The 17,507-nt window shown below is 42.0% G+C and overlaps 2 protein-coding genes across 3 annotated transcripts in view; one reads left to right on the forward strand and one right to left on the reverse strand.

Moving 5' to 3' along the window:
• LOC308664613 (regulator of G-protein signaling 3-like) overlaps positions 1-17,507 on the forward strand; it is a 105,804-nt gene that overhangs the window by 60,517 nt on the left and 27,780 nt on the right. The window lies entirely within an intron of this gene.
• The window catches only part of LST1 (leukocyte specific transcript 1), a 13,129-nt gene continuing 6,235 nt past the window's right edge, over positions 10,614-17,507 (reverse strand). The window contains exons 3-5 of one of the 2 annotated variants that reach the window (XM_081322016.1): positions 16,179-16,286; positions 14,047-14,069; positions 10,614-11,815 (exon numbers count right to left, since the gene is read on the reverse strand). In XM_081322016.1, the coding sequence (XP_081178142.1) occupies positions 11,552-11,815; positions 14,047-14,069; positions 16,179-16,286 (395 nt within the window). In that variant the 3' untranslated portion in view covers positions 10,614-11,551. The remainder of the gene's footprint in view (positions 11,816-14,046; positions 14,070-16,178; positions 16,287-17,507) is intronic. The other variant, XM_081322017.1, reaches the window with a different exon arrangement.

The following is a 17,507-nucleotide window of genomic DNA, read 5'->3' on the forward strand; positions in this document are numbered from 1 at the left end:
TGCAGAGTCCAGTATGGTCATGAGTTGAGGCTTATCTGCCTATTGGGACATGATACCAGAGCCTGTAGCAAAAACTGAACCAGTGATTGGAGGGAAGTCGGGACAATCTAGCCTGCACACTCAGAGACTTCTTACAAAAATGAGATGCTGGGTTACATAGGAGCCTTGCCTCCAATTTTTGATTGTAGATCAGGTGTTTCCACCGAGCAACCAGGGGATTATAGATCCCAATCTTGACATCCTCCAACTGGCACTTTGTTTGATGTTCACATTACAGATAATCTCACTTAATTATTGCCCTGTTTAGCAAATGTTTGAAGTTATAAACACTACCTTTACGGCCTATCCTTGCACTTATGACCACCACAGTGTCCCTACAATCGTGGGCTCCAGATTCTCAGTGCAATATTAGTTTTGGCTAGACTTTTTCTGCAGAGGAGAGTCAGTGAATAAACCTCGATATGATTTAGGGCAGTTAATTTCAGGGAAACCAATCTGGAATTAATCCAACAAGCCACAAATGCTCAGAGAGTATGTTCCAAGATCCCAGTGCTAAAGAGGATCGAACATGGAACGTGTGACCACACGTATGGATTGATTCCTTTCTCTTTGGATAATATGTCAGCAACATTGGCAGTGTTTCCTACGTACTTGCTGCTTGCTTGCTTGCTTGCTTGTTTGTTTCTACACAAGAACAGAAGCCCACAATGTTCGGGGAGAAGGTTAAATGCAATAATGGCGAATATCTGTCGCTCGGGTGTAGGATGAGGGTGAAGGCTTGTTCTCTGAGCTTGTGTATTGTTTTCCGAATGTTTCATTACCAGACTAGATGGCAGCTTCAGCAGAGTTCAGGGGATGTCAATGGCAGTGTTCTTATGTTTATAAGGGCTCCAGGTGAGGGTGTGTCAAGTGAAGGTCTTGTGATGGGTCAGGTGTGAGTCATCAGTGAGAGGCTCGTGATGGATAACCAGTGGAACAGCTTGTCTTCAGAAATCGTGGTTTCTAAGAAGAGACTAGACACTCACTTGTCTGATATGGTATAGGTTCTCCTGCTTGAGCAAGGGGCTGGACTAGAAGACCTCCAAGGTCCCTTCCAGCTTCTATTCTATTCTATTCTATTCTATTCTGTTCTGTTCTATTCTATTCTATTCTATTCTATTCTATTCTATTCTATTCTATTCTATTCTATTCTATTCTATTCTATTCTATTCTATTCTATTCTATTCTATTCTATTCTATTCTATTCTATTCTATTCTATTCTACTCTACTCTACTCTACTCTACTCTACTCTATTCTATCCTGTGATGGGGAGGTAACACCAGGTCAGGGTCATTGGGAGATGAACTGCTAGTGGGGGGAGGGGCCTTGCATGGGTTGGTTGAGGGTCGGTGATGTCTCTGGCTGGCTGTGTGTGTGGTTGATTTAGATCCTGAGGGGTTCATACATTGGTTGTAGGTTGATGTGTCTATTGATGGAATTGCTCGTGGAATGCCAGGCTTCGATGGACTCATGAGTGTGGCGGGTGGTAGCGTGGCCGATGACTTTTGTGTGGCTCCAATCAAACTAGTGCTGTTTGATGTCGGCGTGGGTAGAGATTCAGTATTTGGGATCGTGGTGTTTGCCAGTTGGTGTTCATGGATCCTGTTTTTTAATTGACATGAATTGAAGGGTAATGTCTTCTGTGCATTTCATATACTCCTTTGGAGGAAGAACAAAGTAGGGCCAGTAGAGAAGTTGGCGGTTGGAGGAGTAGCTCCACATTACAGCTATTCTTGTATCCCACATCACTTTCCTAGAGGCTTAAGAATGAAGAACTAAGTAACCCTTAGTTTATTTTTGAATGAAACGTGGACTGTGATTAAGGTGAGCTAATCAAACTCAAGCCATAATTACCCATCATAATTGTAGCACTCTGCCTTGACCAGGCGTCATGCCTAGCCATGCCACAATAGAGTTTAGGATAGCAACTGAGTTGTCTGTGAGAATGAATCTAGCTTGTCCAACAAACTGGCTAAAACAATGAGACTAGAAAGGGTACAGAGAAGAGCAACAAAGATGATTGGGGGACTGGAGGCTAAAACATATAGGGAACGGTTGCTGGAATTGGGTATGTGTAGTTTAACGAAGAGAAGAGTGAGGGGTGACATGATAGCAGTGCTCCAATATCTCAGGGGCTGCCACAAAGAAGAGGGAGTCAAGCTATTCTCCAAAGCACCTGAAAGCAGGACAAGAAGCAACGGATGGAAACTAACCCAAGAGAGAAGCAACCTAGAACTAAGGAGAAACTTCCTGACAGTTAGAACAATTAACCAGTGGAACAACCTGCCTCCAGAGGTGGTGAATGCTCCAACACTGGAGGTTTTTAAGAAGAGACTGTACAGCCATTTGCCTGAAATGGTATAGGGTTTCCTGCCTGAGCAGGGGGTTGGACTAGATGACCTCCAAGGTCCCATCCAACTTATGATGATGATGATGATGATTTAGCATTAGCTATGAAAATGGCTACTGGCTTAAGAATGGGGGTCTCTATCAATTCAAGAGTGTGCTTCACGGATCTTGAAACTGATGTGCATAAAAGTATTTGGAGATGTCCTGGGGTCTAATGCAGTCAACTTCATCCAGAGGTCTTACCCTTTTCCCCTTCCTATAAATTAATACAAACCTAGTTATTTTATAGCCGATAGAAATGTCTACAAACTTCTTGCTGAGTCCAAATGGTTTTGAATAGTCAGCTTTAAATATGTATATAATTTGAATAATTACAGGTGGGTTTTTTTTTAGTTGAGACATTTCCTCCTCTACTTTTGGCATCAGAAATGTATCATTTGCGTAATAATAGTCATTTTTTTGATGCAAATGTTTTCGCATTTTCCTTTCTTTAAGTAAGTTCTAACTTCCCTGCTTGGCTTATTATATCTCTCAAAGTCTGCTGAGCTCATAGTCATAATTGCAAAAGGTCTTTCACCCCAAGCTGATTAAAACTTACAGCACTCAGGTCAATAATAGTCTTACAAAAAAAAATAATACAGTGGGAATTTTGGGTGGGCAGGGTCTCTGTGGGGTTCTGGAGCCTACAGCTTTGGAGGAGAAGTATTTGGCATCAAAGTAAAGTTAAAAGAAAAAGAAAAGAATGCTTTCTCTAAAAAAAATACACACTCTACCAAATCTTCGTTCTCCAAATGGAAATCCGTCAATTAAAAATGTTTAGGATGAAATATGTCTATTAAGAGGAACTAAAGAGCCTCTTGTTGGGAGTGAAGAAGGAGAGTGCAAAAGTTGGCTTGAAACTTAATGTTAAGAAAACCAAGATCATAACATCCGGCCCTCTCAATTCCTGGCAAATAGATGGAGAAGAAATGGAGGTAGTGATCATGCCAGACAAATCTTATTGCGTTTTTTGACCAGGTGACAACATTAGTGGACCAGAGGAATGCTGTGGATATAATTTACTTGGACTTCAGTAAGGCATTTGATAAAGTAGACCACAGCCTTCTACTTGATAAGATAGAAAAATGTGGGTTAGATAGCATCACCACCAGATGGATTCGTAGCTGGTTGACCGGCCATACTCAGCCTGTGGTCCTCAATGGAACTGCATCTACATGGAGGGAAGTGTGTAGTGGGGTGCCCCAGGGCTCTGTTCTGGGCCCAGTGCTCTTCAACATCTTCATCAACGATTTGGACGAGGGGATAGATGGGGAACTCATCAAATTTGCAGATGACATCAAGCTGGCAGGAATAGCCAACACTCCAGAAGATAGGCTTAAGATACAGGAGGATCTGGACAGACTTGAATATCAGGTGCTATCTAACAAAATGAAATTCAATGGTGAAAAATGTAAGGTTCTACATTTAGGCAAGAAAAACTAAGTGCACAGGTACAGTATAGGTCAGGGGTAGGCAACCTCGGCTCTTTTATGACTCATGGACTTCAACTCCCAGAATTCCTGAGTCAGCATACTGACTCAGGAATTCTGAGAGTTGAAGTCCATGAGTCATAAAAGAGCCGAGGTTGCCTACCCCTGGTATAGGTGGTACAGTCTCAATAGTATCAACTGTGAGAGGGATCTCGGAGTCCTAGTGGACAATCACTTAAATATGAGCCAGCTGTGTGCTGCAGCTGCCAAAAAAGCTAACACAGTGCTAGGCTGCATTAACAGAGGGATAGAATCAAAATCACGTGAAGTGTTAATACCACTTTACAATGCCTTGGTAAGGCCACACTTCGAATACTGCATCCAGTTTTGGTCACCACGATGTAAAAAAAGATGTTGAGACTCTAGGAAGAGTACAGAGAAGAGCAACAAAGATGATTAGGGACTGGAGGCTAAAACATATAAGCAATGGTTGCTGGATTTGGGTATGTCTAGTCTAATGAAAGGGACACGGTGGCTGAAGGGACGCGGTGGCTCAGTGAGTTAGAATGCTGAGCTTGTCGATCAGAAGGTCGGCAGTTTGGCGGATCGAATTCCAAGTGCCGCGTAACAGAGTGAACGCCTGTTACTCGTCCCAGCTTCTGTCAACCTAGCAGTTTGAAAGCACGTAAAAAATGAAAGTAGAAAAATAGGGACCACTACGGTGGGAAGGTAACAGCATTCCGTGCGCCTTTGGCGTCTAGTCATGTCGGCCACATGACCACAGAGACATCCTCGGACAAGCGCTGGCTGTTCGGCTTTGAAACAGAGATGAGCATCGGCCTCTAGAGTCGGAAACGACTAGCACGCATGTGCGGGGGAACCTTTACCTTTACCTTTAGTCTAATGAAGAGAAGGATGAGGGGGGACATGATAGCAGTGTTCCAACATCTCAGGGGTTGCCACAAAGCAGAGGGAGTCAAGCTATTCTCCAAAGCATCTGAGGGCAGGACAAGAAGCCATGTATGGAAACTAACCAAAGAGAGAAGCAATCTAGAACTAAGGAGAATGACAATGAGAAGAATTAATCAGTGGCACAACTTGCTTCTAGAAGCTGTGAATGCTCCAACACTGGAAGTTTTTAAGAAGAGACTGGACAGCCATTTGTCTGAAAAGGTATAGGGTTTCCTGCCTGAGCAGGGATTTGGACTAGATGACCTCCAAGTTCCCTTCCATCATCATCATCATCATCATCATTATAAAGCTTTTATTCATAAAACATAAAACTCAGTCAACTGAACACTCAAACTGACTGGCACTAATGGTTGACACAGGTTGCTGCCAGCATCCTAGGTATCAACCAGGTATCTCCTTAAAATGTAAGATGTTCCGAGTAGCACAGTTTTTTGTAGCTTTGCTGGAGTTATTGCAGGAAGTTGCAATTTCTTGATGTATTTTGCAAAGTTTTTGGATATGGTTCCCAGTGCCCCGATGACAATGGGTATCACTGTTGCACATTTCATCCATAATCGCGCAGTTTCGATGGTCAGGTCGCGGTATTTTGTAATTTTTTCCAGTTCTTTTTCTTCAACTCTGGTATCTCCTGCTATAGCGATATCAATCAACTGTATGCTTCGTTTCTCTACAACTGTGATATCTGGCGTGTTGTGTTCCAAATGGCGATCTGTCTGTATTCGGAAGTCCCACAAGATCTTCACCCTCTCATTCTCGACAACTTTTTCCACCCTATGTTCCCACGACTTTTCAGACACAGTGGATTAGTTTAGCAACTCGGTCATGTCTAGCTTTGTAATCAGTTTGCGCAATTTTGCTGCACTCACATATTAAATGTGTTGCAACTTTGTCGTTGCAAAGTCGGCAATTTGGATTGTCAGTAGATTTTTGTATCTTCGCTTTCCTGGCATTAGTTTGTAGTGCTTGTTCTTGAGCAGCCAGTATTAAGCCTTCTGTTTCGTTCTTGAACAAAGTAGGATTTTAAAAAATCATGACTTAGCACAATGTGCGATTACAATCCCTAATGGCGAAGAGAAGGTCAGCTAAAAGAATTATATGTATACTTAACTCCATCTTCCAGGTGTCCATAACTAATATGTGGACTTTGTCGATTAAGCCAAAGAAACATTTTCAATTAATGTCTATGGAGATTCTCAGTCACCCAGGGGACATGATTTTCCCAAAGGTGCTTTTTCAAGAAGCAATTGGACTTTCTTTGTTTTTCCTTGAAGACGTTTTGTTTCTCATCTGAGAAGCTTCTTCAGTTCATTCAATTCAGTTCAGTTCAGCTGAAGAAGCTTCTCGGATGAGAAGCGAAACATCTTCAAGGAAAAACAAATCCAGTTGCCTCTTGGGAAAAAACACCTTTGGGAAAAGTTTTTCAGCCTCCTATTGCTCCATGTTTGTGTGGAGCAGCTCATGAAGAAGACCTGACTTTAACTTTTGAATACATTCTACATTTAGGCAGGAAAAATCAAATGCACAGGTATAGTATAGGTGGTAAATTGCTCGATAGTAACTGTGAGAGGGATCTCGGAGTCCTAGTGGACAATCACTTAAATATGAGCCGGCAGTGTGCTGCAGCTGCCAAAAAAGCCAACACAGTGCTAGGCTGCATTAACAGAGGCTGCATTAACAGTGCTAGGCTGCATTAACTTCAAGATCACATGAAGTATTAATACCACTTTACAATGCCTTGGTAAGGCCACACTTGGAATACTGCATCCAGTTTTGGTCACCACGATGTAAAAAAGATGTCGAGATTCTAGAAAGAGTACAGAGAAGAGCAACAAAGATGATTGGGGGACTGGAGGCTAAAACATATAGGGAAAGGTTGATGGAATTGGGTATGTGTAGTTTAACGAAGAGAAGAGTGAGGGGTGACATGATAGCAGTGTTCCAATATCTCAGGGGCTGCCACAAAGAAGAGGGAGTCAAGCTATTCTTCAAAGCACCTGAAAGCAGGACAAGAAGCAACGGATGGAAACTAGTCAAGGAGAGAAGCAACCTAGAACTAAGGAGAAACTTCCTGACAGTTAGAACAATTAACCAGTGGAACAACCTGCCTCCAGAAGTGGTGAATGCTCCAACACTGGAAGTTTTTAAGAAGAGACTGGACAGCCATTTGTCTGAAATGGTATAGGGTTTCCTGCCTGAGCAGGGGGTTGGACTAGATGACCTCCAAGGTCCCTTCCAACTTATTATTATTATTATTATTATTATTATTATTATTATTATTATTATTATTATTATTATTATTATTATTATTATTATTATTATTATTATTATTATTATTATTATTATTATTATTATTATTATTATTATTACATGTGGGTGCATCCAGGTCTGTTTGTATAAGAGAGGAGGTAGGAAGAAAACAATGAGGGGGGGGGGAGGAGTGTTGAATTTTTTTTCTTCCGCATTTTAAAATCTTACAGAGAAACAGAGAGGAACTGCAACCATTTCCTATTTTTTTCATTGTCTTCTCTGTTTGAGGAAGAATGGGAGAATAACTTTCTGAAAGCAGTGAGTGATGCCACTTCCTTTGTTGTTGCTGGTAAGTTGCTTTGAATAGTGTTGTAATCATTTTTTTTTAACTCTTCACCACAGAGATACGCAAATAATGAGTTTTGCACTTTTTTATTTTCCTCCAAACTTAACCTTTTAACTTTTTCTAAGATAATAATTTGATACCACGAAGGACCGTTTTGCCTGCTCAATTGTGGTACAACCACTTGGGTGTAAGCTACAGCGGTTTCCATCAGCATTGCTTAACCGTCATCCCATTTTGATAAATACATACCTTCTTAGGAAAACCTTCAAGGAATAAGCATTTTGGAGATTTTGCAAGGTATTCTACTGTTATCAGAGGTATTTGCTGGGGTTGGACTGTTTTAACATATTTCCATCTGGAAATAGCACTCTAAGCACATGTTATAAGTACTCAACCTTTAATAAATTTAATCATTGGTAGATGATAGAAGACATCCCTTTCATTTTATAAAGAGGAAATTGGAAGTAGAACCGGTACAAACAATTCTGCTCCTTGAGTAAAAATCCTTTCCCCCTGCTTCCATAAATTAAGATCCACAGTACCTATAAGTAGTCATGTTTACTTTGGAATCTTTGTTAGAAAAATCCACAGTCGTCTCATCAGGTCCTTACAAGGTCAACATTTTGATATCAAAAGTCAGAAGGCTGGAACAAGAGTTTTCAGTTTCAATGGTTTTAGAAAGATAAAGGTAAAGGTAAAGGTTCCCCCGCACATGCTTCCGACTCTAGGGGCTGGTGCTCATCTCTGTTTCAAAGCCGAAGAGCCAGCGCTTATCCGAGGATGTCTCCGTGGTCATGTGGCCGGCATGACTAGATGCCAAAGGCGCATGGAACGCTGTTACCTTCCCACGCTAGTGGTCCCTATTTTTCTACTTACATTTTTACGTGCTTTCGGACTGCTAGGTTGGCAGAAGCTGGGACGAGCAACAGGCGCTCACTCTGTTACGCGGCACTCGGGATTCGACCCACCAAACTGCCGACCTTCTGATCGACGAGCTCAGCGTCCCTAACCCACTGAGTCACCGCGTACTTGGACAAATTTAGAAAGGTACTTGGACAAATTTAGAAAGATAATGCTATTAATACCAATGCACCACAATGTACTATACAATACTTTTAAGATCAGAGGGTGACTATATTTCTCCGTACTGCTCCCTAATGCCTTCTAAAGCATTAGGTTGATCATTGTAGGAACCAGGAAACCAGAAGTCTAAACTAGATGAGCTTTGATCTGATCAAGTCCAGCACTTGTGCTTTTAGATTGTTGCAGTATCTTCTTATGATTCTCCTATCACTAAATTCCAAATGTCCCTTCAGGCACTGATGAAATAAAAATAAATACAGCCAGCTGTTATCCAAGGAATGACAATAGTGTGTTGGGAATTTCTTCCAGTTATGAAAAAAAGGAGCTGCGGAATGCAATTTAACAAAGAAGTTCTGAATTCCGAAGATTCTCACTTTTTAAATCAGTGGTCTGCTAGAAAAGGCCATGACTAATTACAGCATTAGTACAGAACGAATTCCAGCAGTATCTTTCCATAAAGTGCATGTCTATACTCCTTTTCTATCATATTTACACAAAATGCTCAGAAGAATACGCAAAAGTGATCATATGCTCTTACCACTCATAGCATGATGGATGAAGGTGATCAAAATGCCTTATCCAAGCCTGTTATCAGTGATTGAACTTTTGAATCCATGCTTTCCCAGCCAGTACAAGTAGTCCTTGACTTACGATCACAATCAGGCCCAAAGTTTATGTGGCTGAGACATTTGTTAAGTGAACCTTTCCCCACTTTACGACTTTTCTTGTCACAGTTGTTAAGTGAATCACTGCAGTTATTAAATTAGTCACCTGGTTGTTAAGTGAATCTGGCTTCCCTATTGACTTTGCCTGTCAGAAGGTGGCAAAAGGGGATCACATGACCCCCAAACCCTGCAACTGTCATAAATATGAGTCAGTTGCCAAACGCCTAGGTTTTGATCAAGTGACATGGGATGTTGCAACAGGTTGCAAGTGTGAAAAGTCACAAGTCACTTTTTTCAAAGCCATTTTAACTTCAAACTAAATGAAGTGTTGTAAGTTGAGGACTACCTTTTAATATAGCCACCTCATTGACTATGAAGACACCGGCAAACTGGGAAAGTATAGAATAGAGTAGAGTAGAGTAGAGTAGAGTAGAGTAGAGTAGAGTAGAGTAGAGTAGAGTAGAGGTCCCCAACCTTTTGGGCACCAAGGACTGGTTCTGTGGAGAGAGGTTTTTTCATGGGTGCATGGTTTTGTGTGCTACCTGCATCCCGCGGATGGGGCTTTGCTTGTTTGTGTGGCTCGGTTGCTGGCATGCCACGGCCCAGTTGTTGGCATGCCACGGCCCGGTTGTTGGCATGCCACAGCCCGGTTGTTGGCATGCCACGGCCCGGTTGTTGGCATACCGTGACCCGGTTCTGGGCCACGGACCAGGAGTTAGGGACCCCTGGAATAGAGTACAGGAGTAGAGTAGAGTAGAGTAGAGTAGAGTAGAGTAGAGTAGAGTAGAGTAGAGTAGAGTAGAGTAGAGTAGAGTGATGGAAGTGAAGGGCTTAGGGACCAAATCAGAGATGGGGAATTATGATTTATGGACCAACTCCCAGAATTCCTGAGCCAGCCATGCTGAGTCAGTAATTCTGGGAGTTGAAGTCCACAGGTCATAAAAGGGCCACGGTTCCCCATCCCTGGATTAAATCATAAGAATAACTAAAGGAACTGGGTAAAGGTAAATGTAAAGGTTCCCCTGCACATGTGTGCTAGTCATTTCCGACTCTAGGGGCACAGTGCTCATCTCTGTTTCAAAGCCGAAGAGCCAGCGCTTGTCCAAGGACGTCTCCGTGGTCATGTGGCTGGCATGACTAGACGCCAAAGGCGCACGGAACGCAGTTACCTTCCCACCGTAGTGGTCCCTATTTTTCTACTTGCATTTTTATGTGCTTTCGAACTGCTAGGTTGGCAGAAGCTGGGACGAGTAACAGACGCTCACTGTGTTATGCGGCACTCGGGATTTGACCCACCAAACTGCCGACCTTCTGATCGAGAAGCTCAGCGTCTTAACCCACTGAGCCTCCACGTCCCTAAAGGAACTGGGTACATTTAGGCTAAAGAAGAGAAAGATAAGGAGAGGTTTTTCCAATATAGTATTTAAAGGGTTGACACAGAAAAAAGGGGGGTGAATTTATTCTCCATCCCTCTGCAGAATAGGACAAACACAATGCATGGACGCTTATAGAGAAAAATCGGGACTTGAAATAAGAAGGAATTTCCTGACTCTGAGAGACATTAACCAATAGAACGGCCTGCCTTCTGGCGTCATGGAGGTTCCATCTGGCTTTAAATTGGACAAGTATTTGTCTGAGATGCTATTACGTTTCTTGCCCTGGGCAAATGGTAGGGCTAGAAGCCTTCCATGGTCCTTTCTAGCACCATGATTGTATGACTCTATGATTCTACGTGTTGTGAGAAAATAACTCAGTTCTTCACTTCTTCTACTCCCTGCAAACACCCCAACTGATTCAATTTGTAAATCATGGCCGGACCCAAAGGAGGGATACCTCCAGAAAACATCTGAATATATACTAAAAGTGCATAAACAACACAGGTAGTCCTCAACTTATGACCACAACTGACCACCCAAAATTTCTGTTGCTAAGCGAGAAGGTTGTTAGGTGAGTTTTGCCCCATTTTATGATTTTTCTCGCCACAGTTGTTAAGTGAATCCCTGCCGTTGTTAAATTAGTAACAGGGCTGTTAAGTGAATCTGACTTCCCCATTGACTTGGCTGGTCAGAAGTTCAGAAAAGGTGATCATAATGACCCCCGGGACACTGCAAAGGTCATAAATAGGAGTCACTTGCCAAGCATTTGAATTTCGATCATGTGACCATGGAGATGCAGCAATGGTCGTATGTGTGAAAGAGGGTCATAAGTCACTTTTCCCCATGCCATTGTAACTTCAAACGGTCACTGAACGAACTGTTGTAAGTCGAGGACTACCTGTATAGCTGTAGAATTGGGCTTCTCAAGAAGGAAAATGTCAGCACAAGAGACTTTTTGCCATCCATTTGGAACACCCAAAGCTTCTGTCCCTTGGCTGACTCCCTTATTCCAAGTCACATGAAGCTGATTCAGCTTCTACACAAACCTGGTCATCCCTCACCCCATCCTCTACCCCACTGTCCTCTTTTTGTTGGTGGCTGCCAAAATCTTCCTCGCTGGGATCGTCTTTCAGCACAGCCACTGTAGCGTAGTCACTGTTCTGAGCATCCAGGTTGGCTCTCCCATCACATTGACCTTTGCCGGAGGCTGGGAGGTTTTGTAATTCGGCATAATGCAAATCGGCTTCGTAGGTGTTTTCCGAGGCACTCTGGGGAATGGGGAAAGGATGGAGAGACAGTTTGGTGCTAGAAGATCTTTGCAGTTGAGTAAATCAGTTTGTGAATTTCTCTTCTGCTCAATGCAGGGGCTCTTCAGAGGGATGTCTGAAAAGTCAAAATGGCAACCCAGGCTGTACAATTAAAGCGCTACCTCTCTCTCTCTCTTTTTTAATCTGCATCTCCACACATATAAAATGAGGTGGGGCTTTGATCACAGAATCAAAGAAGGAACGTCTTGTCTTCCGGAGTTGTGGGTGCTCCATCCCTGGAGGCATTTGAAATGGGACAACTATTTGCCTGAAATGGTATAGGGTTGCCTGTTTGAGCAGGGGGTTGGACTAGAAGACCTCCAAGGTCCCTTCCAGCTCTGTTACTCTGTTCATTGTGGCTGCCAATTTGACTTTTCTGAGCCACCCACCCCTTGGTTGATGCTCCTGTTGTCATGTTCCCTTTCTTACCTCGGTTTGACCTCTTTGAACCAGAAGAACTGGTTGCCCAAGTGTGCCCTTCCAAATTTGCCCTGCCCCCACTGCTGGCTGAACTCCTTTCTCCTAGTTAAACCCAAGCTATTGATGCAAAGACCTTCACTCTTCTTTCCTTCAGCCCTTTTCAGATCCTGGCCTTCTTTGTCCCCCCCTTCCCATGACCTTCTTTTCACCTTATGTACTTCTCACTGAAATGGCCCAGATCCATCTCTACCATTTGGCTAACTGAGATTGGGGCTGGTGTATCACAGATATCTGTGACCTGTGGCAGCGCAGTGGTTAGAATGGAGTATTGCAGGCTAACTCTGCCCCACAGCCAGGAGTTCAATCCTGACCGGCTCAAGGTTGATTCAGCCTACCACCTTTCAAGGTCAGTAACATGAGTATCCATATTGTTGGGGGCAGTATGCCGACACTGGAAACCACCCGGAGAGTTCTGTAAAGCACCATGGACTGGTATATAAGTCTAAATGCTATTGCCAGTGCTACTGCTATCTGTAGGGACAATAAAAACAGCTTCCATTTATCCATTTTCTTCTGTTGGAGGACAGAATTATCTCTGCTACATAGACTGCCCTGCACTTTTAAAGGGTCTTTCTTCCAGGTCTGCTGGAAGATGCTGTCCCCTCACACCAATGTTTGGTACATGAATAAGAGGGACGTTATCTTTCACAACCCCAACTAAATATTTGGTAGAACCCAACCTGCAGATAATTCCTGCTAGCTTTTGGAGGTCCTCAAAGAGTTGGATGTTCCCTTGAGCAGAAGAATGTTGACATTCTCAGTGTGAATGTGTGTGAGATCTTGAGCAGTGTGGAGAAGATTATCCAACTCTTGCAAAGCTTCATGCATTTAATTTAAAAAACCCATTTTTTTCATCCACCGCAACATGAAACTTTCTGCTTGGAAATATTCTTGACCATTGGATCAATAGTTTAATTTTAATTTTAATATTTAATATTATTTTAATATTTGTATTTTACTTGTATTTTATTGTTGTTAGCCGCCCTGAGTCCTTTGGGAGATAGGGCGGCATATAAGTCCCAATAAATAAATAAATAAATAAATAAATAAATAAATAAATAAATAAATAAATAAATAAATAAATAAATAAATAAATAAATAAATAAATAAATAAATAAAAGGAATCTCTTGCGGTTAGGTTTAAATCTCCCTTCTTTTTATTGCTACATCAGAAAACCTGTGGGATTGGCTTGGCTGAGGGCCAATGCTTAAAGCAGGGGTCTTCAAACTTGGCCCTTTTATGACTTGTGGACTTCAACTCCAAGAAAACCTCAGCCAGCATGCCTGGCTGAGGAATTCTGGAAGTCCACAAGTCATAAAAGGGCCACGTTTGAAGACCCCTGGCTTAAAATCACCCTGTGAATTTCTGCAACCGAAAGTCAAATTTAATCTGGGACTTCAGGCCTCTGCCTCCATCAACCAGCACAAGGTGCAGAACAGGAAGAACAGAAACCCTTGGGTGATGCGAAAGCTGGGCAAAATGCAACCTTAGATTTTCCTCAAAGTTCCTTTGTTTTCATCATCACCATCAACATTAAATTTATAACCACCCAACTCCAACAATTCTCATCACCCCACACTGACAGGGATAAGAGGCGTTCTTCAAATTTTTCATTAGCTTTAGAAAAGCGGAATGCCAGGAAGTTTTCAAAGTCTTTCAAATTCCACCTCCCTCTTCTGCCCATCCGGCTCTTAAATCCCTCTATACGTACCTGTGACAGTCTTAGCTTCTTCACTGCAAAGACAAAAAGGTGATGGAAAAAAACAGTATTATTCTGATTAGAATTCGGGTGTCTTCAGCTATGGACAGCAAAGCTGTTCTGTTATCAAAGGTTATCAGAAGGCACAGTTATTTACATGTACATGTGAGAAATTTTAGATTAGTTGAGTGCAATCTGCCACACTTACTATTTTTGCTTTGGAAATGTATTTCTAACCCAAATTAGCTTCATCAGGAATCTACTGAAGATTTTTTTAAAAAAAATATATAGAGAGAGATATTGAAGTGATTTCCAGCTACTATGAAAAGCAGTTGCCTTCAAATCTAGAGGAATATCAACTTGCCTTCTTTTATACAGTTTTAAACATAATATTAAAATATAATTCCCCAATATAATTTTCTGCCATGATGTATTGCATCTACTTCCAATTATCAGCAATACAGGTAGTCCTCAAGTTAGGGCTGCAATTGAACCCAAAACGTCTGATGCTAAGTGAGATAGTAATTTTTGCGCCATTTTTCAACCTTTCTTGACACAATTGTTAAGCGAATCACTGCAATTGTTATGTTAGCAACATGGTTGTAAAGTGAATCTGACTTCCCCATTGACTTCGCTTATCAGAAGGTCATAAAAGGGGCACAAAAATAAATATGAGTCAGTTGCTAAGCATCTGGATTTTGATCACTTGACCATGGAGATGCTGCATTGGTCATAAGTGTTTAAAATGGTCGTAAGTCACTTTTTTCAGCGCCATTGTAACTTCGAATGGTCACTGAACGAATCGAGGACTATTTATACACATCCTTTGGGGATATGTCAATCACAGACAAAAAAGGCAGGATGTGCAGATTTTTAAGTGGGACAAACAGATTCAAGCAGATTCTACATGTGAGGATCTGGGCTATGAAAGACTTTTGTGAATCATGGCATTTTGCAAGATAAAATATCCACAGATTTCCTTTACATTGTCTAGAGTAGACCCAATGTTTCTTAACTTTGGCAACTAATTCTGAGAGTCGAAGTCCACACATGTTAATTTTGCCAAGGTTGAGAGCATGGTTGGCTCAGGAATTCTGGGAGTTGAAATCCACAAGTCATAAAAGGGCCATTGTTCCTCACCCCTGATTTATGGGCGTCCAATCTTTTGGCTTGCTTGGGCCTCATTGAGTGACAAGGAATTGCCTTACGTCACATATAAAATACTGTATATAATGTAATTAACGGATATAAATAACAAACTTCCTTTATTTTTTAAATTTTTTATTGTATCTTAAAGGTAAAGGTAAAGGTTCCCCCGCACATGCATGCTAGTCGTTTCCAACTCTAGGGGCCGGTGCTCATCTCCGTTTCAAAGCTGAAGAGCCAGCGTTTGTCTGAGGACATCTCCATAGTCATGTGGCCAGCATGACTAGACGCCAAAGGCGCACGGAACACTGTTACCTTCCCACCATAGTGGTCCCTATTTTTCTACTTGCATTTTTACATGCTTTTGAACTGCTAGGTTGGCAGAAGCTGGGACGAGTAACGGGCACTCACTCTGTTATGCGGCACCCGGGATTCGACCCGCCAAACTGCCAACCTTCTGATCGACAAGCTCAGCGTCCTAACCCACTGAGCCACTGCGTCCCTTTTTATTGTATCTTAAGGGGGCACATTACTAGCTGTACAGAGCTGCATGCAGCCCATGGGCCGTGGGTTGGACATGCCTGATCTAAATCACCAAGATGTTGACAATTTCCGTTTTTAATCCTTTTGTGTTTTCCAATCATTTTTCACATTTTTTTTTCTTATTAAAAATCTGTCAGGAGAGAATGACACATTTACCTCAATGGTGCTAGAAATCTTTTTATCTGCTGCATATAAGTTTTCCAATTCCAAAGTATCCTGATGAAAGAAAATTGTTCCAGTTTGGGCTATTTTTTTTTAAATCGGAAAAAAAAACCTGGTTCCTTTTTTTTTTTTTACAAAAACTTAAAAAAGGGAGTTCAGGACAGAAAAAGAACAAAAGAGGTCTCATTGTGACCACTGATCAGTGAAAAAACAAGTGTTCTACATTTCAAAAGATTTTATCCCCCATCTGGTCATATATAAAGAGTCCCCCCACCAATGAAAGAGATACTGACCTCTTTTACAGACCCGGCAAAGACATGTGGAGAGGATCACAATTGCCAGCAGCATCAAGAAGACAACCACAGCTGCTACAAGCACTGCCCAGTCAGGAATAAAACATCCTACAAATAGATTCATCAGGAAAGACTTCAATGAGCAATTTGGTTCCTTTGTCTCCATCACTAAATCTATTGCAGATATGTCAAACACAAGGCCCGGGGGCCAGATCCGGCCCGCGAAGTGGTTTCATGTGGCCCGCGAAGCCATCCTGGAAACATTGAGGGAACGGCCCCCACTGCCTTGGCCCTGGCCCAGAGACCCTCCTTCCACCAGAGACCCTCAGATCTGTCCCACTCCTGCCCAGGCCCCCATAGGCACCCTTGATGCAAACGATGTAGAGCTGGCCACGCCCACCCAGTAGGCCATACGCACTTTAGCCACGCCCACCCAGTAGGCCACGCCCACCCAGGCCATACCCACCCGCCCCCCTGAGGGCAACCGCAATGCTGATGCGGCCCTCAATGAAATTGAGTTTGACACCCCTGATCTATTGTAATCCATCCATTCATTCATTCAGTTTATATGACTGCCCAAATTCAAAGAAAAGCTCTGGGCAACTTATAATTTAAAAATGAAACGAAATTAAATGTTACATTATGCTTTGCTTTTCCATGTCTTTGTGACATAAAATTGCAACAAAATTTTGGATTAATAGAAGTGACTAAGGCCAAGCTAACAAATTGTTCATTCAAAGGTCTCGTGTTCTATATGGACTCATCCCAGAGTATGACCCCTTATTTTGGGGGGCCAAGAATTTCAGAAGAATGATGCAAGAGAGCTGGTGTGCCCTCTGCATTCCGCTAGGTATTTTTGTTCCATCAAAGGAATCCAAAATTCATTGAAGTTAGTCCTTGATTTTCAACAGTTCATTCAGTGACCATTCAAAGTTACAATGACCCTGAAAAAACTGACTTATGACCATTTTTCACACTTGTAATTATTGAATAGATAAGATAGATAAGATAACCTTTGTTGTCATTTTTTTTTTACGGTGGGCACATTGGCACACATTAAAAATGAAATTTAGTTGCTTGCTCTCAAAGTGTACACATACATAACACAATTTTAAACATGATGTAATAATAATAATAATAATAATAATAATAATAATAATAATAATAATAATAATAATAATAATAATAATGGGAGGGACCTTAGAGGTCATCTAGTCCAAAGCCCTGCTCAGGCAGGAAACCCTATACCATTTCAGACAAATGGCTGTCCAATCTCTTCTTAAAAACTTCCAGTGTTGGAGCATTCACCGCTTCTGGAGGCAGGTTGTT

The sequence above is a fragment of the Vipera berus genome (genome assembly GCF_964194415.1).
Source record: "Vipera berus genome assembly, chromosome: 2".
Lineage (NCBI taxonomy): Eukaryota > Metazoa > Chordata > Lepidosauria > Squamata > Viperidae > Vipera > Vipera berus.